This window comes from Symphalangus syndactylus, chromosome 18, assembly GCF_028878055.3.
Source record: "Symphalangus syndactylus isolate Jambi chromosome 18, NHGRI_mSymSyn1-v2.1_pri, whole genome shotgun sequence".
NCBI lineage: Eukaryota > Metazoa > Chordata > Mammalia > Primates > Hylobatidae > Symphalangus > Symphalangus syndactylus.
In genome coordinates this window covers 97033497-97057534 of record NC_072440.2, presented here as the reverse complement: position 1 = coordinate 97057534, position 24038 = coordinate 97033497, and the positions used below count along the sequence as shown (strand labels likewise).

Here is a 24038-nt window from a genome sequence, read left to right as displayed (position 1 = left end):
GACACACACCTAGAAGTGACACCAATAGGATTTGTTTGATCTAGCTGTTTTGATTTGAAGGCTTAAGATTCATCTGCTATATAATGGTATTTCATCCAACCCTCTCTGTGTACACTTATCCGCAAATGTGCTGATGCAGGTGATACCTCCAAAATCAACCACATTAAGGGGAATGTACAATTATGAGAAAAATAACTTTACAGGGGAAAAAATTACTTTTTAAAGGAATAGTAAAACAAAACCCTAAAACAAACAACATTATTTCTCTTGTAACTTCCCAGTGGCACACACTCAATAAATAAATGTTGGGCAATTTCTATTGTATTAACAAGGCTGATTTCTAATACTACGTTACCAAGTTAGATTAAATGGTAAAGCAAACAGCTGCCTTTTAAGTAAAGAACAGGCAGCACCTAACACCACTTACTAAATCAATATTAAATGCTTTGCCACTCACAAGTGATGATGCCAGGAGGTAATGATTTCCTGCTTTTGTAATTGCTGTGCATCTGCATAATCACAGTGCTATCAGGTATAATGATATGCCAGGAACAGTCTTGCACATCACTCGATTGCCTGATAATTTATAATATATTCAGAGACCAAGGAAGCATCCTGTTTGTACAGATACAACATCCTTTTACGTAACATTCAATGAAAGAAAAAAGATATTTAATAAAATGCCAGGATATTTTTAAATGCCAATGTGCATATCATAAGAAATATTTATTTGAACATATTACTGTGCTTCAAAAATGATGATGTCCATGCAATATTTATCACGGATAACACTTTCTCCCATGTAGCAATTTAATAAATACTTAAAAAGGAAATGTTAAAATTTCTAAGTGATTAATAAAAATTAAAGGTGCTAAAAATAGCATTTCTTGACCATTCAGCAGGAAATACTCACTCCCTTTCTTTAAACTCTTTCTTCCCATGGCTTCCCTAAAATAAGATTCCTGTTTTCCCTCTTACCTACCTCTCCTGCCACTCTCTTTCTGATCCTTTTGTTAGCAGCTCTTCCTCTACCATTTTAAATGCGAAAGACTTCAAGCACTGCCTCAAGCTTTCTCCTTTCCTCATTCTCTGTTCTTTCCCCAAGCACATCCACAACATCACTTATTTCTCATCTATGTGCTTATGACTCCCAAGTTAGTATTTCCAGCTCCATTTGAACCCCAGATCTGTAAGATCCAACTGCGGACTCGGCCTTTTCTCTTGGCTGTTTCAGTATGTATAAATTCCTCATTCCCTTGTCTTCCTATTTTTTCTTTTTCTTTTTTTTTTTTTTGGAGACAGAGTCTCGCTCTGTTGCCTAGGCTGGAATGCAATGGCGCGATCTCTGCTCACTACAATCTCCACCTCCTGGGTTCAAGCTATTCTCTTGCCTCAACCTCCTGAGTAGCTAGGATTACAGAGGTGCCTGCCACCATGCTCAGCTAATTTTTGTATTTTTAGTAGACACAGGGTTTCTCCATGTTGGCCAGGCTGGTCTCAAACTCCTGACCTTAAGTGATCTACCTATCACAGCGCGGCCTCCCAAAGTGTTGGGATTACAGGTGTGAGCACGGCACCTGGCCTCTCTTGCCTTTTCCCTCACACTCCCCCCAAAATATCTTACCTCATTTGGTGCTTCCTATCTCACGGCGTGATGCCACCATCAGGCAAGTGAACAAGTGAGAACCTAGTGATGCTTCGCGACACCTCCCCTTTTACTCACCCTCGTATCTAGTTTATCCTTATTAACCAATATATTAAGTACTGTCTATTTCACCTTGTAAATATCTCTAAAACCCATTCTGGCCTGCCTTTCTGTACTTCAAATCCCTTCTCCAAGCAATGGTCACTTGTCATGCCGTCTGTTACCATAAAAGCTCCCTAACTGGTCTACATATGTCCACCCTAACTTTCCTAAAATCTTTCAACACAGTAGCCAAAGTAATCTTATCAAAATGCAAATCTGGTCATATTATGTCCTTGTTCACCAGAATCCTTAACTAACCTTCTGTTATCCTAGCCTTCTATTTATTATTCTTCGGAAGAAGTCAAAAGCCCTTGCTAGGGCCTCTACAATCTTGCTGTACATCCTGGTTCCTATGCCTTGCCCCAGTCTCTTCTCACGCCATGTTCCACCCAAATCCCTGGAACTCACCAACACTGTCCATCTGTTCCTAATCAAAGGGCCTTTGAACTTACTGTATTGTCTACCTAGAAAATGGTTCCCTTGGAACCATTGTAGTTAATTCCAACCCAATATTTAAGTCCTGCTTAAGTGTTACTTCCTGGGAAAAGCCTTTGCTAACTATGTCAAGCCCTCTAATTGAGCTCTATTACACAGTACTTTGAGTTTTAATTTCACATTTGCTTATGTCATTATTCAATAATCATCTGTCTCCCACTATAAGCTGTAAGTTCCAAGACAGCTAGGATGCCTGCTTTTGCTCATCATTGTAACCCTAGTGTCTAATACTTAGCCTAGTACACAAAAAATTGTCAGTAAAAACATTTGAATGAATACATCAATGAATGGTAAAGGTGTATCAAAGATGTATAAGGAAAGAACTTACCAAGATACTAGTCCATTGTAGATGAAAGGAAAACTAAAATTGTACTTTACAACTTCTTCAAGAGTCTTCAAAAATAGACTCTAAAGAAAGACATGGAAATAAATGTACAAATGAACTGTGTGCTTACCCACTGTCCGTGAAGAGGAACTCCAAATGGGTCATAAAAACTTCCCAGCGGGAGACACTGTAACGTTGTGCCAAAGAAAGAGCAATGCTGTAGACGCTTTCCTCTAGGGTTCTGCAGAAATGTCCATGGGGCCCAGGAAGGGAGAGAGGAGAAACACATGACTTCAATCAGCAATGAAAATGCTCATTAGGACTCCTCTCCAGTGAGAGAAGTGCAAGCAGTATGGTCCTTAATAAGACAGTTCACAGTGATCCAGGAAAAGTACTTCCAAGGAATTGTAATGCTCTTTTTCACTGTGGTGCATTACAATTTACTAAGGACTTGTCTAGGCCAGTGGTTCTCAACTGTGGATGATTTTGTTCCCCAGGGGACATTTGACAATGTCTGGAAACATTTTGAGCATAAAAAGTGGGGCAAGGGGCAGATGCACTACTGGCATCTCATGGGTAGAGGTCAGGGGTACTGCTGAGCATCCTGCGTAGACAGTTCCACACAGGCATCCCGGGCAGCCCTGCGTGGGCATCTCCCAGTAGGCATCCTGAGCACCCACGTGGGCATCCCCCTGTAGGCACCCCGAGCACCACGTGTAGGCACTGCCGTGGAGGCATCCCAAGCACCACGTGTAGGCAGTGCCGTGGAGGCATCCCGAGCACCTGCAGACATCCCATATAGGCATCCCAGGAATCCCCGTGTAGGCATCCCTGCATAAACATCCTGAGCACCCCATGTAGGCATCCCTGCATGGGCATTCTGAACACCCCATGGAGGTAGCCCCAGCATCCTGCATAGGCAGCCCCCACAGCCAAGAACTGTTCAGTCAGAACATCACAGAGCTGCGGTTGAAAAGATATGAACTAGACTCCAGAGCCTACAATCAAAAGATAGTGCATCCCTGGTCTAGGGGTAGAGATTTGAGAAAGCACAATTAGTCACTTAACAAACTTCTATGTTTTCTACCCTGTGCCAGGTATTGTGCTAGCTCCTTAGGAACTAAAAACAAACAAGCATTTTTCTGGAGGAATTCACAGCCTAGTGGAAGACAGCAGATGTGAACCAGCAATTAAATATAGCGGTGGTAGGGCTAAAAGAGAAGACCACGAAGCTCCAGGAGAATGGAAAGTGACCAATGTGAACTGCAAGTAGGAGGATAAACACATGCCCAGCAGAGGGTGGGAGGGAGAAGAGCCTTCTGAGAGAATGAGGGCTTCTCGGAGATGAGAGAGAAAGCAGGGGTCAAAGTGAGGAACGTACTGGGTCCTCAGGCCTGCTAGGGGACCTGCGTCTCATTCTCCAGGCAATGAAGAGTCCATGAAAAGTTTAAACCAGGGAATGACATCGCCAGATTGGAGAATCTCTAGGCATATAAAGAGTTCCAAGAAAGCAGTCCCGAGCACCCACATTAAGGCCATTTTAGAAAGACTACTGCAGGACTCCTATTTTCCAGAAGAGAAACGTAGAATGGAATTTTTCGTTGGAAGAATGGTGTGGGTGAAAGCACAGAGACAGAAAAGAAATCTGTTACTATTAAGTCACTCTGCTAAGACTGTATTTCCCCAAGCTAAGGAAACATGGCATTTATATGCTTGCATAGCCAGGGGCTAGATAACGTTTTCTGGGAAAGGTAATACAGTCAATATTTCAGGCTTTACTGCCAGTCTCTCTGGCATAGTCTTCTTTTTATGGCTTTTGTTTTTGTTTTTATGTTACTATAAAACCTTAAAAAAATGCTAAAACCATTCTTTGTTCATGGGCTATAAAAGAGACCAAGGCTAGATTAACTTTGTCAACCCATGGATCAGGTCATTGTCAATTAGAAATTCTTTTTTTTTTTTGAGACAGGGTCTTTCTCTGCCTTCCAGGCTGGAGTGCAGTACTACAATCAAGGCTCATTGTAGCCTTGACCTCCCAGGCTCAAGCCATCCACCCACCCACCCACCTCAGCCTCCAGAGTAGCTGGGACTTCAGGAACACACTGCCACACCTAGTTTTTTGTTTGTTTTTGTTTTTTTTGGTAGAGACAAGGTCTTGCTATGTTGCCAGGGCTGGTCTTGAACTCCTGGCCTCAAGCATTCCTCTCACCTTGGCCTCCCAAAGTGCTGGGATTACAGGTGCGAGCCACCATACCCGGCCTAGAAATTGTTTCTTGAAGTATTTATTTGAGTACTTACCTCCACATCATGGAATGAGAATTCCTTGAGAACAGGGGACCATTACTAATTCATCCTTTCTATTATGGGGGTATGGCACATTGCCTGGCACAAGACATTTTCAATAAGGACTGATATCTTTATCTCTTGATAAAGGTGGGAAGGACCCAAACTATGTTATACCCTCTTCACAGTTACCCTGCCTGACCCCTAAGAATGTATTCCCTGAGACATACAGATAGTAAAGGACAGGTACAATGCACTTACAGAAAACTAATGCCATGAAAATGAACACGCAGCTGGGCGCAGTGGCTCATACCTGTAATCCCAGCACTTTGGGAGGTCAAGGCAGGCAGTTCACGAGGTCAGGAGATTGAGACCATTCTAGCTAACATGGTGAAACCCTGTCTCTACTAAAAATACAAAAAATTAGTCGGGCATGGTGGCACGCACCTGTAGTCCCAGCTACTCGAGAGGCTGAGGCAGGATAATCGCTTCAACCTGGGAAGCGGAGGTTGTGGTGAGCTGAGATTGTGCCACAGCACCCTCCAGCCTGGCGCCAGAGTGAGACTCCATCAAAAAGAAAAGAAGAGAAGAAGAGGGGAGGGGAGGGGAGGGGAGGGGAGGGGAGGGGAGGAGAGGAGAGGAGAGGAGAGGAGAGGAGAGGAGAGGAGAGGAGAGGAGAGGAGAGGAGAGGAGAGGAGAGAGGGGAGAGAGGAGAGGGGAGAGAGGACAGGAGAGACGAGAAAAGGGACATGCAGTGAGAAAGACAAGGAAGAATGGTCACGCTGTGTACAAGTGAAGGTGATGCTGCAAACGGAAGGATACGAATCCTTCAAGAATTCCTGTGTGCAAGACATTGACAACCCAGCTCCACGGCAGAAGAGGAAGGCAGCAAGCTGGTGGAAACTCTGAGGCATCTTAAAGAAGCCATTCAAACACTGCTGTATATTTTTCTAAGTAATAGATTGTACAGAAGATTCTATTATATATTTATCAAAAGCATATATCTGTCCTCTAGAACATACTTCAAATAGCATACGCTAGCTATATGCTTAACAAAGAAAATAAAGGCCAAAAACTCTAGCAAAATGTAACTGATGATATAAGGCATGCCCTGCCTTATAAGTTTTTATTCTGCATGATAATCATCTTCTACAAAACCGTGAACATGCCACCAAGGATTACCAAATGTCCATATCAAAAGCATACTGGACTTAAGAAGCCCAAGCTCAACTCCTGGCTGTGTGACTTTGAGCAACTGTTTAAAGCTCTCTAGTTCCGATTCCTTTTCTTAAAAGTCAGAAGGTTGGACTCTTAGGTTACTTTCAAATTGGACACTAAATGACGTTATGAAATTATGAACCTCCAGAAGGACAGAGGAGAAGAGAAAAACAATTCCCTATTTCTCTTCTTAATTGAGACCCGCTATAGGTTGTTCCTGCTATTTTTCTTTTGATCTCTCTATACCATGCCTTATTCTAAAGAGAATTTTGGGTATCTTCTAATAAGAAAGAAGTCCAGGCTAATATAAAATTATTACAGAGAACCAAGATGAGTTTGCCACCTTCTCAAGGGTTTAAATGATAATGATAAAAAATAACATACTCCACTACCACAATCAAGATCATCTTTGCTATTTTAAAGTAATTTGTCAGGAGAGAAAAATAACCACTAAATGTAGGCACAATTTTACCTTAGTTTCAAAGGCTGGAAGCCTAGAGACTGAATCATATCCACTGCTTTTCTGAGAATGCAATGGGTTGTAGGGGAGGCCTACGGTGCTGTGGTGAAGATGTGAGGCTTTGGATGGATCCAGGTTAAAATCACAGCTGTGATTCTCACCATCCATGGAAACTTAGGCAGTTACTTAAATATCCCTAAGCATCATTTTTCTTAACTATAAACTAGGAATAACAACATTTTACCTCACAGGGTTATCCTTGAGGATTAAAAGACATTTATACAAAGTTTATAGAGCACTTTGCACAGTGCCTTGCCCATGATAAGCACTCAATAAATTGTGGTCTTAAAAACGAAACATCTCTACTTAATAACTGTTGTGGGTGAACACATTTTCACAACTTCTGACATGTAAATACTTCTCATTTGACCTGAACAACTAAAACAAAAAGCAAACACCAGCACTAAAACCAAAGGGAATTCCACATTGAGAAACCAAGGTCTTCACCTGGGCCTTGAACTGAGTGACCATCTCACAACAGGCCTGCTCTTCTCTTAACAGGGGGAAGGGACTAAAGGAAAAACAGCTGGCTTCTCTTTCTCTAGAAGACCAGAACAGATAAAGTTACCCTGAACAACAAGTCAATTGTATCTAGTTTACCACAGTGAAGAAGAAATTAAAGTGCCATGTGCTTTGAAAAGTGAGATTTCTAGCCAGACACAAACGACAATCTTATTTTTAAATTTTCATCCTGAGCTTCCCATTTTTCGCCCTGATCACATGTGATTACCTATAACATGGTCATAATCTTAGAACTGGGCTATCAAAACTACAGGAAACTTTAAAAAAAAAAGTAACTTTAAAAAATAAGCTTAAAAAAATCATTATTTGGTATTTTTGAGACAGAGTCTCGCTCTGTTGCCCAAGCTGGGGTGGAGTGCAGTGGCATGATCTCGGCTCACTGTAGCCTCCACCTTCTGGGTTCAAGTGATTCTCGTGCCTCAGCCTCCCAAGTTGCTGGGATTACAGGCATATGCTACTATGCCTAGCTAATTTTTGTATTTTTAGTAGAGATGGGGTTTTGCCATGTTGGCCAGGCTGGTCTCAAACTCCTGGCCTCAAGGGATCTTGAGATCTTGGGCCACCTCGGCCTCCCAAAGTGCTGGGATTACAGGCATGAGCCACCACACCCAGCCAAAAATCATGATTTTAACTAATGATTTAAAATCGTGGGAAACTTTTTTAGCTGGGAATGCTGTCTACATCTACTGATCGGTTTGGAGAAGGCAGACATCCCACATAAGACTTGAAGAAGTTGGGGAAAGCCCTATTCATAGCAACCATGAATGTAAAACTTCAAAGGAATGAAATTAATAGTCCTGGTAACTGAACTTATTCTTTTGCAGTTTAAATCCATCCTCTTATGAGACAAAGGGTATCACTTACCCTGCCAGACCAAGGATAGTTTCCCTTTTATACTGGTCATCTGCAGTAAACCGCTGCACGTCCACACCCTTCCGAAGGCCCTGAAGGATCTGCGCCTGAGTGAAATCCAGGAAACGTTCATTGTAGTAGTGTAACTGCTTGGTCAGTGAAATAAGGTCTTCAGGCCAGGCTTCGTGCCCATGTCGAGTCACATGCCTGGTGACCATCTCGATTAGTTCTTTGGGATCAGCCTACGAAAGACATGGAAAAGAAGACATTTTACAAACATCATACAAACATGAGCAAGTAAGTAACAAAAGGAAGAAGACCATGTCTGCAAGGAACTGTTTGGCCCTGTACACTACTGCCATTTCATAAGGCTCACAACAGCCCTGAAAAGTCTGTTGCAGAAGTGGCACTCTACCCACGTAGCAGACCACAAAGACAGGACACAGAACTAGGCCCAAAAACAGCTTTTTGAACTCTTGCTCTGTTCTTCTTCAACCTTAAAACCTCCAAACACTTAAAAAAAAAAAAACAATATATTCTTGCTCTTTCAACTACTATAAACCCCCATCAGATTTGTCTCCCAACCATCTGATCACTCACAGTAACTCACTCTAGAAGTAATTTTCATCGCCATTGCCTCTGGATAAATTTGCTGTGGACTACAATAAGTGTTCTCAATAACAAAGTTGCAGTTCAATAACCTCACTATAAATGGCTAGACCCCTGAGGAGAAAAGTATTTTCTCCAGGGATAAGTTTGGGGAAAAAACCTCCACCCTGTTCCTGAAATCATGAATAGTGCAAGTTGCATAAAAAAAGGCATCCAACCAATTTTTACTCTTCTAATTTGGGGCTCAATGGGATATTATTCTATGATTCTCAGCAGCTTCTCTAATAACAAGAAACTCATTCAAATAGAACACAACCTAGAATCCAACAGCTTACAGGAAAGGAGAGTAAGTGATTAACTAGCCACATTTATTTATATTAAAGTTGGTCTGGGTGTTAATGAAGTTACAGAGCTGAGCCATGATTTTGGAATTACTTAACAGGGAGTTTAATACTTGAACAGCATTAATTCAATCAATCCCAATTCCTGTGAAGACATGCTACATATTTAATATAAGCAAATTAGAGAAAAAAACCAAGAATCTACCTTTGGTTCTGAGAAACACACAGCTAATTATAGTAAGCTGTCAGCATTTCTAATGTGTAAGCCATTATTCTGACCTGCACAGGAGATTTATCAATGTCGAGTCTAGATTACCAAACCTAGCCTGACATTCTCTCTCTTGATCCTATTAAGGAACAATCTGGGAGTGCTGATAAAAAACAATTAAAGATATCTTCTTAGATTCTGGCACATGGATTTGAGTAAAAGTCAATCTTACTATATTTAATTTTTTCCCTACCTCTATGCATACACTGAGTCCTACTCTCAAAACCACAAATATGTGTCTCCAGTTAAAAGACCTGGGTTTGAATACGAACTATTCCATAGTAAGCTACAAGGCCATCTTTCATTCATTCAATAAATATTTCTTGTGCACCTGTTATGTAGCAAGTCATTCACTAAGAGGACATGGCCCTTCCCTACAGGAATATAGTCTATTAGGACAGACAGTCAAGCAAACAATTGTAAAATGGTGTGACACAAGTAAGCCTAAGGTGCTCTGGGAATACACAGGAGAGGACAGGTGTTATCGAAGTCTTCTTCAAAGAGTTAATGTCTAGGTTAAATACTCAGGTACCATACCAGTAATAACGAGGGCAGCAAAAAACAGGGAGACAAATTCCAGTAAAAGGTGAAAATGTACTAACACCTATATGGCTAAGGCTTGAGGGAAAAATGAAGTGTATAAGCCAAATCTAACTGCAATTAGAGAGTGATTTGGGAACCAGCTGCATATAAACAGTATTCCTGGCAACAGATTTAGGCAAAGGGGATGCTGTGCCCCAGCTCTTAGTGCATCTATGGCTGACATTTAACTAAATCCCCTTTCTATCTGTTGGCCAAACCCCTTGGGGTACCACCCTGAACCTCCAGCATGTGCACATCCACCTCTGCAGCTCCCTGACCCAGGGATGCTGCTCATGGGCCAGCCGGCCCATCTTCACCTGCTCGGCACTCTGTTGTGCACTGCCGTGGCCTGCTGCTCTTATGCCTCATCTGATTTGCACTTTTCTTCCCAGTTGTAAAGACAGCAAGACCAAATATCCAGTGATCATGGTTTTAGGGTGGCAGGAGAGCTCTTTGTAATTGTTCCTTGAAGGAGTTCCTAGTGCTCCAGATTTACACCCCACAATCAAATCTATGTTCACCGAAACAACGAAGAAGGCTTTTCTTCACGTATATTCTCACCTGGTGCTTTCAGACTAAAGTTTTCAGCCTGAACTTGCTGAATATACCTTGAAGGAAAGGCTATAACCATCTAACCTATCTCTGCATATAACTGCATGCCTCTCTCTTTACCAGGCTATTGTTTCTATCCCCTATTCACAGAACCAACTACCTTAGTTCTCCCAATGGTTTCTCATAGTTTTGTTCCACATTCATTTTTGACTTTTTATTATCTCCAAGATTTAATACATGTACTGGCGGAGTGGCCTACATTTCTCATTAGCCTCAATGGTGGAACCCCTGATGATTTCTATTCTCTTTGTACTCTAATATAGTCTATGAAACAAAAACCAAGGCTAGGTGAAGAGAAAAGCTCCAAAATGTAAGTGTATAGCAAGAACGAGCATGGTTATTGCTACAGACATTTCCACAGGCTCTTATGTAACCTGCAGAAAGTTTTGAGTCTCTACATACAATCTTCATATGTGACAAAAAGACACTATTGTCTCCTTTTGCCAATGAATAAATGACACGGCACAGTGAAATAAGGACAGACACACAGAGCTTACTAGCTGAATAACCTTTTGCAAATTACTTAACTCTGAACTTCATTGTCTCATCCACAAAATAGCAGTGATAATATATAGTGTTCATGGTTGTGAGAAGCCTAAGAGACAATATATATATAACATATACAAACCAAGACCTGGTAGGAAGGAGGTGCTCCAAAAATAAAAGGAATTATGGAATTGGCTAAAAGGCATACACGAATCACAGTTTAAGTGTGCCTCTACTGTATAATTCATTTTGCATTGCCTTCTCTTAAATTAAAACTTCTGGAGGGCAGAGACCATGTGTACATCATAATTTGCAGAACACAGCACAGTCTCTTGCACAAATCAGGTACATGGTCAAAGGGAGAGCAGATTGGACTGGCTTTGAAGTCTGTAGTACTGGTTAATATTGCAGCTTCCCCACTCAGTAGAGATGCAGTCTGGAACAAGACACCTCCTACTTCCTTACTTATAAAAGAATGTCAATGGCACATCCTCCTCACAGTTTCTTACGAGGTACCAAAAAAAAAAAAAAAAGGTATTTTAAAGCCCTCCTTTCTCCATTATTCTATGAAAACACTGGACACAGAGCTTACTCTAAAAGAATTAAAAACTACTGATTGACAAGGATGTACACATAAACAATTCACAGAAGGCATCCAAATATAAGCAGCCTTACACAATCATAAGCCAAGAGTTTTGGGAACTCCATGGAGGGAGCAGTTGATTCCCTTTCTTGATTCCACTGGGCCTCAGTTTCTTCAGATAGAAAGCAAAGGAGCATCACCAGGTGATCACCTTTCTAAGACTGAAATCCTATAGATGTATAAGAATTCTATCATTAAGAGGCTGGGCACAGTGGCTCATACCTGTAAACCCAACACTTTGGGAGGCAGAGGCAGGTAGACCCCTTGAGGTCAGGAGTTGGAGACCAACCTGGCCAACATGGAGAAACCCCATTTCTACTAAAAGTACCAAAAAAATTAGCTGGGTGTGGTGGCACTCACCTGTAGTCCCAGCTACTCAGGAGGCTGAGGTAGGAGAATCACTTGAACCTACGAGGTGGAGGTTGCAGTGAGCTGAGATTGTGTCACTGCACTCCAGCCTGGGTGACAGCGCGAGACTCTCTCTCAAAAAAAAAAAAAAAAAAAAAAAAAAACTTTGCAAATCCCTTCAGGTGTAGAAAGAAGGATGTTCTACGAGGCTGGAGGCTCAATTGAGGCCAGAAGTTTAAAGACCAGCCTGGGCAACATACTGAGACCCTGTCTCCACAAAAAAATTAAGAAAATGAAACTTAGCCTGGCATAATGGTGCATGCCTGTAGTCCTACCTACTAGGGAGGCTGAAGCACAAGGATCACTTGAGCTCAGGAGTTCAAAGCTGCAGTGAGCTATGATCACACCACAGTACTCCAGCCTGTGGGACACAGTGAGATCCTGATCTCAAAAATAAATAAATAAATAAATAAATAAATAAGAATTTCAGGCCACAAATTATAGCCAACAGATTTCTACACAGTTTATACAACTTTAATCTCTTCTCACTTACTAAATACAAATTATCTAGTCCTTTGTGAATCATTTTTATTTCATATTCTTTGTACAAGAAACTTATTCACTTTTCCCAACAGATATTTAAGAATAAAAACCTAGTATTTCAGTCTTCAGGGTAGAACATGCCGACTGTATCGAGTCTCATTTTGCACGAACAACCCTGTAGGATGGGCATCTCTTACTGTCATCTCTGTTTTACAGATGAGTAAAGAATGAACTTATCTAAGGCCTTTAAGCTGGTAACTGACAAAGCAGTCCTATGATTCCCATGCATAATGCTTCCTAAGAACCATCCTTTTATATTCGGTATGTAGGGAGGGGCATCTCTTAAAAATAAAAGGCTCTTGATTGGACCAATGTAGACACAGCTCCCACTACATGTAAGACTTGCTGTTATAACTTGGCTTTGTGTCCCCACCCAAATCTTATCTCAAATTGTAATCCCCATGTGCTGAAGAAGGCCCTGGTGGGAGGTGACTGAATCATGGGGGCAGACTTCCCCCTTGCTGTTCTCATGGTATCTGGTTGTTTAAAAGTGTGTGGCACTTCCCACTTTGCTCTCTTTCTCCTGCTCCACCATGGTAAGACGTGCTGGCTTCCCCAACGCCTTCTGCCATGATTGTAAGTTTTCTGAGGCCTCCCAGCCATGCTTCCTGTTAAGTCTGTGGAGCTATGAGTCAATTAAACCTCTTTTCTTCATAAATTACCCAGTCTCATTTCTTTATAGCAGTGTGAGAATGAACTAATACGCTTGCCATTAGAGTCCTTTTACAAATGATAGATTTTCAATGATAGATTTACTGCTGTCATTCTGTATTGTTCCAGGTAGACAGTTGTCCATACATTCCTCCTCTCATGCCATATGTATGTGCTTGTGTGTGCGTGTGTGTGTGTGTGTAAATATAAACGCCCATTAGGTGTTCAACTGGATATTCTATTTGAGCCGCTTGCTTTTTCTTCCCTAATGATAACAGGGTGTTTTAGAATCATAAGCAACAATACCATTTTCTGTTAAACTCCCTGATATAAATACACATCTTTTAAAATTCTGTCTTAATAAAGTGGTGAGGTTGGGCACAGATGCTTGTGACTGTAATTCCAGCACTTTGGAAGGCCAAGGTGGGAGGACTGCTTGAGCCCAGGGGTTCAGGACCAGCCTGAGTGACATAGTGAGATCCCATCTCTACAAGAAATAAGTAAGAAGATGGTGGTTAGGTACATTCTATTAATTTTTTGATAACAGGTTGTAAGTATACACAAGTTATAGATCATCAAATATTTGTGTACAAAAAAATTTTCAGTGCTTCAATTTATTGTATAAAACATGATACTGAGAAGAACTTATAAAAATGAGAAGAGACAATTTCTCACAAAAGCTTCCACGAAAAAATTACTTATGGGGGAAAAACACAGGAGTTGGCATCAACGACCTGGATTACTAGTTTTTCCCTCCTGAACTGTAAATTTTCTATTTCTAAAACTGAGGCAATTTCTTCTGAATCCCCATAAAGACTAAATGAAACTGGATGAATGAGCATTTGTAAGTTCTAGCTCCCTATGCAAATTATTTTCTGATCATTGCCATTGGTACTTTCTATCTCTTCCTCAAGAAACTTTACTGGTTACGATTACTTCCAACATTCAAATTAAATTTGAGTAAAAATTCTTCCCCTGAGCTTATTACCACTTTTCCCAAAATATTACAAAGCATCTCCTACTCATTCCAACACTAAATTTCATACATTCATTTATTCACTCCACAAGTACACAACATTGAAAGTTTCAAAAGCATTTTCACATGATTTTCATTTGACCCTCCTATCAGGCTGGGGATGTGCGCGGGGAACACTGTTTCTTGTTTTAGAGACACTCCCATTTGTAGCTGAAGCATCCAGAGCTGTAGTCTTGCAGCTGGAAAGTGACTCAAGCCACCTGGCTTCCCACCCGCTTGCCCCATACTGCTGAACAAGTCTCCATGAGTTGTTCTACATCCAGCTTCACACCCAAAATCACTCGGAGGTTTTTGGTGTTCAGAGATACTCAGACTTCTCTCCTTCTTTCCAGCATCTGACTTCAGTGACATGATGCATGGGTATGAAAGCTTTTAGCCTCTAAGAGGCTTATGAAGAGCTTTCTGGGCAGCTTCAAAATCTTCCATATTCAGTATTCAAAGTGATATGGCAAAATATCACAGGCTGCAAAAACTAACAGCATAAAAAGCCATTCATAATTTAAAAAGGAAATTGTGAAGAGTTAAATTACTTGATTTTCCCCTCAAAACTTGGCAATGCAGTTCTTCAGGGAGGTGAATAAAGTATGATTTCTTTAAAGAATATGGTCAAATCCTTGTAAAAACAAAATATGCATAAATATTCATGACAACAAAATGCTCAATGGCTTCATCTACTGCTTACTAGTAGAGGTAATAAATCCATTCTGGTTTAATAGTCTCTACATTTCTTGGTAATATTATTTGGAAAGTTTTAAACAGGTGGTGTGTTTCCCCTTCAGGGTTGTTATTTTGCTTGAGATAATTTTCTACTTAGTATTTTCAATAGTAGCTTAAAAAAACGCATTTTAGAAATAGTCTACCATAAAATTCTGAATTTCATCCCCCACTGAGTTTGCTTCCCTAGTCTACAAAACTAAAGGCATGTTTCCATTTTTAACTGATTTTATCTTCTGAACACTTTTTTAAAAGAATGCTGCAAAGATCACACTTCAAAATACATTTACAATAATTACAAAGGTAAGATATGAGGGAAAAAAATCAAGATACAGAATGATGTGCACAGCCTACTTACATCTGTCTAAAAAATAGTTATATAAGTATGTACAGCTATTAACTGTCTCTGGATGGATACAAATGGGAAACACTGACTTTTTATTACATACTATTTTCAACACTTGAGTTTTGGGGTCACGTGTATTTTTTTAAAACGTAAAAATGAGTTAATTAGAACAAATACTAGAAGAGAAAATTCTCTCAGACTAACCATTTGCTAACCATCAATGCATAAAATTAAAAGGAAAAATGCAGGTGAGGGAGGCGGCTCCATGGATCATCTGAGAGAGCTGCTGGGCTCCAGGGGGCCTCTGCTGGCTCAGGACGGTGCTGCCCTTCATGATGCACAGGCTGTGCATGAGAAATAAGCGCACAAATTCTATCAATACTTTTATCCAAGGCTAGTAATCTACCTAAGTTAGCATTTCTGCAGCGCATATCCAGGAGGTGGAAAGAGAAAATGTGAAAAGACTGTGGAATTAGAAACAAGTTGAACTGACAACTGAGTGAAAGCTAAGCTTCACTGGGTGTTATTATGTGTAGGCAACAAATTGAAACCACTTGGATTTCAATTTCCAAGATGATTCATCTGGAGTTTGTCATATTTAATTCCAAACTCAGCAGTGCTGTTGTATGCAGAGGAAGACGCTGAAAACACTCAAATAATGAGCCAATAGGCAGTCAATGAAAAACTCCTATATACTTAAAACATCCAACATCCAACTATCGTGTCTACCAGTGTTTCCTTCAAATCCATGAGGGTCAGAACTCACAATTGCAAACTTGAAGCCTCAAGCTGTCCTGACATGCAGCATTTGACATGACTACTGAACTCATCTACATACCAATAAACAGTCACTGAATAACTACAGTGGGCTAGGTCTGGGGATACAGGAAGCAAGAGAATTCTTGTCTTCAAATAAGGTTGCCACACTCCGCGGAGAGAGATGTGTATCGACTGTCATCCTAAAATAACTGCTTCCATGGGTGTACACATAAGGAACAGAGAGAGATGGAAGGAGGCCAAGTAAGTTTCAGAGGAGGCACCTCTGAGCTCAGACTTGCCTGCCCACAGCGGGGAGAAGGAAGAAGTATTTCAGATCCGCATGTGCACAGAGGCACAACAAAGGATGTTAAATTCAGAGAAATCTAAGTTCTGAGCAGCCAGAACATAAGCTTCAAAAAAAGAAGTGTCAGGAAACACGGCTGGAGGGGTAAGGAAGAGCCAGCCAGTTCACTGAGGGTCTTATCTGTCATAGGCAGGATGTTACCTGGTAGACATGGAGCGGCACATGAAAATATCCTGCTGGGAATTACCTGTTAGGTTTGCATGCCACCAAGATCACTCACGTCTGAAAAAGAGTGACACTGCTTCTTTGGAAACAAAGCTTGAGCGGCCGCTGTCCAAATAAAAAGCAGGTAAAGCCTGGAATCAGGGGCTTTAAATGACAGGATGTCACTTTTTACCAGAGTAACTTTGAGGAAGTAACCACACTTCTGAGTTGTATCTTCTATAAAGAAGATTCCTTTTCTGAGAAATGAGGTTGCTCAAAGGATCAAACGGCAGCATGAACGTGAAAGGTACTTTAAGACAGCTGTTTAGAAAAATCCCATACCGTGTTCTCCTCTGCTTTCACACCACAACAATCACCAACACAGAAGATGTCTGCGACCAAAAGTGGGGGAGAATTTCTCCCCACCAAGTGAGCAATCAGTTTGGGAGCAGACAGGAACTGGGTGTCCTCCAATTCAATTCCTGGAGACAGCGCCAGATCTGATGTCCAAGAACAAAACACATCCAGCTCAGAAGAAAGATGAAAGCCAGAAGGCTCAGCAAGGCAGCTTATCCCACCTTCTTCCAGTAAGATGAAAAGTATTTACATTCAAAATAATAGAACGCATGTGCTCTGACAGAGGTAAGTACAGGGGAGTACAAAAGCACATGAGGGAGGACCCAGCCCAGCTTGGCGGACTGGAGAAATGTTCCTGAGTGAGGTAACACCTGAACCAGGTAGCTAAGCAAAGAAATGGTGGCAAAAAGCATTAAAGGCAGAGTTTTTGGTATGGCTGCAGCACGGAAGGATGAAGTTGGAAAAACAGAGGCCAGTCATGGGATGTGCAGAACATGCTGGGGCAACGGGAGATCCTGAAGGATTTTGGGTGGAGAGGAGGATGTCTACACCTCCATTTTAGAATGACTACTCTGGCAGTTGTTTGGGGGAAAATACAAAAGTAAATAAATGAAGACAAGGTGATGTTCACGAGGCTGTCGCAGGACGTTTAGGTGAAGAATTATGAAAGACTGAATTAAGGTGAGGACACGGGGTGGAGAGACGGAAACAAATGGAGAGGTGGTAACGCTCACCCACTCACTGGTGACACATCTGTCTGTCTGGAAGACATTCAAAAAGGCTTTGCATCTTGATAGGATAAACATCCTGGATTCTAATTCTTCATTTCTACTTTTAGACCAACAATCAGATGCTTTCCAGAGGTTGCCAAGAAGCCCCTGGAGAACTAGTTGACTCATGCCCATGTGCTATCTCAGGCTACCAGAGGGCACCTCTTTCTGTCTGGAGCAGCTGAAAGGTTAGAAATCAGGTGTTCAGGCACCATCACTGGGCCCCGTGGACTGTACTGGCTTCTGTTCCCATAGGATTAATGCTGCTTCTTCAAGCAATGACTCTGAACAGCGGCTACCCTAGGTTGTTGCACCCAGAAAGGGAATGGTGGTGGGTGGCTGGAACTATGCCACAGGGTGGGTGGGTAGTGTGACAACCAGGAATTAGAGGACAAGAGCTAGCACGAGGGCAGGAGAGCTCCAAGGAACACTTTCAAAGGAAAAGACGATTTGATAGATGTGATGGTTAATATTAAGTATCAACTGGATTGAGGAATGCAAAGTATTGTTGCTGAGAGTGTCTGTGAGGGTGTTGCCAAAGGAGATTAACATTTGAGTCAGTGGACTGGGAGAGGCAGACCCATCCTCAATGCGGGTGAGCCCTGTCTAATCAGCTGCCAGTGTGCCTAGAATAAAGCAGGCAGAAGAAGGTGGGAGAAGCCAACTGGCCACGTCTTCCAGCCTTTATCTTTCTCCTGTGCTGGATGCTTCCTGCCCTTGAACATCAGACTCCAAGTTCTTCAGCTTTTGGACTCTTGGGCTTACACCAGTGGTTTGCCAGTGGCTCCTGGGCTTTCAGCCGCAGACTGGAGACTGCACTGTTGGCTTCCCTTCTTTTGAGGTTTTGGGACTCGGACTGGCTTCCTTGCTCCTCAGCTTGCAGATTGCCTAATGTGGGAATTCATCACTGTGGGTGGTGTGAGTCAATACTGCTTAATAAACTCTCCTTCATATATACATATATCCTATTCCTTCTGCCACTCTAGAGAACCCTGACTAATACAATAGAAAAACAGTGATAGAAATAAGAACGAGAGTTAATGGGCAGAGATGGTGGGTTGATAGAAGCTGGATGGAAGAAACAGAAATTGGGGTAAGAGGTAGAAAGGAATAAAAACCCAGACATATTCTTTATACCACAATGCTAAGCTCTATGTCCTTTAGAGTAGGTACTCTAACGCTGAATTGGTAAAAGGGTACACAAAATATAAGGCCTGGAAATAAAACACTTTCCACCAAGTGGAATGAACTGTAGGAACACAGAAGCAGAAACCAAGATAAACACACCTACTTTGAACCCTTATCCTTCAGTATTTTGCTTTATTTCTTGGCAAGCTTTAGTTGTGGACACCCCAAATAGGGTTTCCTGCAGAGTGACTGTGGTATGTGAATTTGGAAAGAGTGGTGGCCAGATACAAAAGGTGGAATGTAATGTAATGGTTTTCTCCTGACTTATCTGAGTCACAAACAGTACATGCATTAGGAATTTTCATTTTGGTACAAAGTAATTTACTATCAGGGAAAACAAGAAAAATATAAGTTGCACTACAATTTTCCTCCAAGAGAACTACTTTAATTAAAGAAATGAAACTGAAGATTATAAGCCAAAATGTGGCTTTGCAGCCAGCTTTTTGGCTTTCTTAAAAGCTGTAACTTGTTGTCTGTCCAACATCCATCTTCAGTTCTCCACTTTGCTGCCAGTCTAATCCACATTTACTTAACTGTCTCATACAGATTTAGAGCAAGCGGCAAGGTCTTGAGGTCCAGCACCATGCCATAGTCATCTTCCAACACCAAGGCTCAGCAGCAGGGTGTGGCACATGAGGGATGCTTAATGACTGACAGCTGACTGATGGAGTGGCTGATATGGTTAGGTTTGTGTCCCCACCCAAATCTCATCTTGAATTATAATCCCCATAATCCCCATGTGTCAAGGGAAAGACCAGGTGGAGATAACTGAATCATGAGGGCAGTTTCCCCCATGCCATTCTCACGGTAATGAGTGAGTTCTCACAAGATCTGATAGTTTTATAAAGGGGCTTTTCCTGCTTTGCTCAGCACTTCTTCCTGCCGCCTTGTGAAGAAAGTGCCTTCCTTCCCCTTTGCGTTCTGTCATGATTGAAAGTTTCCTGAGGCCTCCCCAGCCATGCTGAACTGTGAGTCAATTAAAACTCTTTCAAGTCTCAGGTAGTTCTTTACAGCAGTATAAAAACAGACTAAAACAGTAAATTAATACTGCAGAAAGTGGGGTACTGCTATAAAGATACCCGAAAATGTGAAAACAACTTTGGAACTAGGCAACGGACAGAGGTTGGAACAGTTTGGAGGGCTCAGAAGAAGACAGAAAGATGTGGAAGGGTTTAGAAGTTCCTAGAGACTTGTTGAATGACTTTGACCAAAATGCTGACAGTGATATGGACAATGAAGTCCAGGTTGAGGTAGTCTTACATGGAAATGAGGGACTTGTTGGGGACAAAGATGACTCTTGCTATTCTTTAGCAAAGAGACTGATGGCATTTTGCACCTGCCCTAGAGACCTGTAGAACTTTGCTTGAGAGAGATGATTTACGGTATCTGGTGGAAGAAATTTCTAAGAAGCAAATCATTCAAAAGCTGACTTGGATGCTCTTAAAAGCAATCAGTTTTATGCATTCACAAAAAGAGATGGTTTGGAATTGGAATTGGAACTCATGTTTAAAAGGGAAGCAGAGCATAGTTACTTCTAGGAAGTAACCAACTTGCTTTTGATTTTACAGGCTCATAGGCAGAAGGGACTTGCCTTGTCTCAGATAAGCCTTTGGATTTGGACTTTTGGGTTAATGCTAGAACAAATTTAAGATTCTGGGGAACTGTTGGGAAGGCATGACTGGTTTCGAAATGTGAAAGGGACATGAGATTTGGGAGGGGCCAGAGGCAGAATGATATGGTTAGGCTTTGTGTCCCCACTCAAATCTCATCTTGAATTATAACCCCTATAATCCCCATGTGTCAAGGGAGGGGCCAGGTGGAAGTAACTGAATCATGGGGGTGGTTTCCCCCAAGCTGTTCTCATGACATCTGATGGTTTTATAAGGGGCTCTTCCCACTTTGCTTGGCATTTCTCTTTCCTGCCATTTTGTGAAGAAGGTGCCTTGGTTCCTGCTTACCTTCCTCCATGATTGTAAGTTTTGTGAGGCCTCCCCAGCCATGCTGAACTGTGAGTCAACTAAATCTCTTTCCTTTATAAATTACTCAGTCTTGAGCAGTTTTTGTTTTGTTTTGTTTTATTTTGTTTTGTTTAGATGGAATTCCATTCTTGTTGCCCAGGCTGGAGTGCAATGGTGCGATCTCGGCTCACTGCAACCTTCGCCTCCCAGATTCAAGCAATTTGCCTGCCTCAGCCTTCCCAGTAGTTGGGATTACAGGTGCCCACCACCATGCCCAGCTAATTTGTATATTTTTAGTAGAGGCAGGGTTTCACCATGTTGGCTGGTCTCGAACTCCTGACCTCAGGTGATCCACCTGCCTCGGCCTCCCAAAGTGCTGTGATTACAAGCATGAGCCACTGCACCTGGCCTGGGAAGTTCTTATGGCAGTATGAAAACGGACAAATATAGTGGCCTTCCAATCTTATGTATTCAGGAAAGGTACAGCATGGGGTAGGCAAACAGTAGGACCTTAATATAGATGATATAGCTGGAATGGAAGAGTGAGATCTAATTTCAGCACCAGCATCCCAGTTCAATGACATCCACTCAAAGACCTCAGTCAAATATATTTTGAGAGCTCAAATGACCTTTAGGGGGAAAACATTCAAGTTTACAATAAGGTACTATGTATTTGGTCAAAGTAAAGCTTCATTGTGTTTCAACGTACTTAGAGTTTTAGAGGAAATTATTTGGTACTTGTGTACACATATAACACTAATGAAAAGGTAAGAGTAAAATACATTTGCCAAATTTCCACTTAATCACTTCAGTCCCTTAATTTATAACACATATTAATGCATGTTTCTTATTTCACATTAAACCATACCTGAGATATAAAAGAAACAAAATTACTAGAGTATAATAAAGTTATATAAAATAAGTATCTGTATAAAGCAGCAGTAGCTACCAAAGAACAAAAAACACGATTCCCAAAACAAAGTAATACCTTAGGCGAACTGGTTAAAAGAATAAAGCATTCCTGCTTCTTGTCCAAATGCTGACACGAGAATAAAACTATGCCCATAACCAATACACACCCAATAGTGATGGTGTCCTGGGAGAGTCATGTGTTATGGATAGTCTTTCCACGTGTCTTCTTGTAAATAAACACTGACAGATGAAAGGCTATCTATCACCACAAATGGAAGGTTTTCACATCATCCTAGTTCTTAGATATGATTTGGAAGGTTGAGGCAGCTAGAACTTTGACAGACACATGAAATTATTTCCTTACATAAAATACAAGACCTGGAAATAAAATACGCTTTCTACCATGTGGAAGAACTATAAAAACACAAAAGAAATCAAAATAAACACGTTTACTTTTAACCCTTATCTTTCAGTGTTCTGCTTTATTTCTTTGCTAGTTTTAATTGTGGAAATCTTTTTTTTTTTTTTGGAAACATCATATTGGGATGAACTTTATTTTTACATTGTTGTACAATTCATTGGTAAACTTAAAAAAATACAAATACATGATTTGATTGTTGTCCCAGAAAATACTTTTGTCACATTGCCAGCTGTTTCCCTCAGCATCTCCTGCTCCTGTCAGCAATTCTGTATGTAACTGCAATAGTTTGTGTGACTTGAGAAAGATGTGCCAAGGGCATCCTCACAGTGAGAAGGGACCAGGCAGAAATCCTGGGGCCCTCGGCCTCCTTCTGCCTCCCCTCCCGGAGGGTATGATGACAGGACCCTGAAGCTATGGCTGACAGGTGGGGATCTAAAGGGGACAGTCCCATGAAAGACACATGGGGACACCAGCTCACTGGGAGCTTTTGCTTCCCAAACAAGATGTGGGCAGCATGACTCCAGCCTCCGGAACCCAAACAATGTATTAATTGTGGAAATCTTAAACAGGCTTTCTTATAGAGTGACTGCACTATCTGAGTTTGGAAAGAGTGATGGCGAGATATGAAAGGTGGGATAGAATTGAACGATTTTTTCCTAATTAACCCAGTCACAAATAGTACATGCTTTGGGACTTTTCATTTTGGCGTAATTTACTATCAGGGAAAACAAGAAAAATATAAGTTGTATTAGAATTTGTTTGGGGTTGGGAAAGGAAGACTCTTGCCTCAATAAAATCTGGACTTTGGATTTATGTACACAGTGGATTTTAAAGTCTAATCAATTTGATTATCTACTCTTAAAATGATCCAATACAAAAATTAGGTAATTTTGCAATGCTGATAATTAAAACTGGTCTGTCTATACAAGTACTTGGAAGGATTTTTCAGTGGCATCTGCAATACTCTTGTGTCCACAAAAAAAGGCACATGTAACTTGAGGCCATGTTTACCTGCTTTCACTTGGAAATTAACAATAAAGTTACACAAAAGCTGTCTGAGGCTTTTGGCAAGTACAAATAATATGTTTCAACATTCTGTCTGTACAACTGACTACTCTCATACCTCTGGCTTAAAAAAAAAATAAAAGTGCAATATTGCTCAAAGAATTATGTTGCCTACTTTCCTAAGTTAGGCACCGTCATCTTCCTTTTAGAAAGTAAATTAAAAAAAAAAAAAAAACAATTCTCCATTTTGCCTTTCCTACTACTTTAGCCATTCCTAAGAACTTAGTAAAATTAAGTAAATGAAAGAAAAGTTAGAGGGAGGAATCAATATTCACAATAAATATTAAACTCTACTTACTGATACCTGGAGAAGCAACTTCATCGAATACAGGAAAGCCAAGAGCTGCCTGCCACTTGGAATACATTCTGGATACATACGTAATCAGTTCCTCCAAAAATTAAACACGTGTTTTCAGTATTTTAGAAAAGGCTTAACTCTGCTCATTAGTAAGTTGGAAATCATGAAGACTCACCCTGTAAAGAGGATGGCACTTGTCCCTGAAACATGGGGCCAACTGGGCATAGATCTGGAGGCTATAGTAATATGCTGCCAGCTGGAGAGATAACGCAGAGGGGGACTGCTTTTCAAAGCACCGGTTAGCATCTAACACCTAGGAGGGAACATGTTAGAATTAACTCAGCTTAAAGGAAATTAAGAAGATCATTATAAACCATTACATTTCTAGTCATTCCTGCAGATTTTTTATACAACATTCCCATTATATCAACTCAAGCTCAAGATCAACTTAACAATGACTATATTAAAAATCACAAGGCACTATAAAACAAATCCTATGCAGTAAAAGTGGATGTAAAGATCAACATTTAAGCTAACTGTAGAATTGACTCTACACTGACCAGGATCCCTTCAGCACCTAAGAAATAAGAGTTCGAGGAAA

General features: G+C 41.1%; 1 protein-coding gene across 1 annotated transcript in view; it reads right to left on the bottom strand.

Annotated features, from left to right (window-relative positions):
* Nucleotides 1-24038, bottom strand: part of NBAS (NBAS subunit of NRZ tethering complex) — a 387713-nt gene that overhangs the window by 117049 nt on the left and 246626 nt on the right. Inside the window, exons 40-42 of the mRNA XM_055254044.2 lie at nucleotides 23613-23750; nucleotides 7975-8204; nucleotides 2698-2808 (exon numbers count right to left, since the gene is read on the bottom strand). Of these exons, the coding sequence (XP_055110019.2) occupies nucleotides 2698-2808; nucleotides 7975-8204; nucleotides 23613-23750 (479 nt within the window). The remainder of the gene's footprint in view (nucleotides 1-2697; nucleotides 2809-7974; nucleotides 8205-23612; nucleotides 23751-24038) is intronic.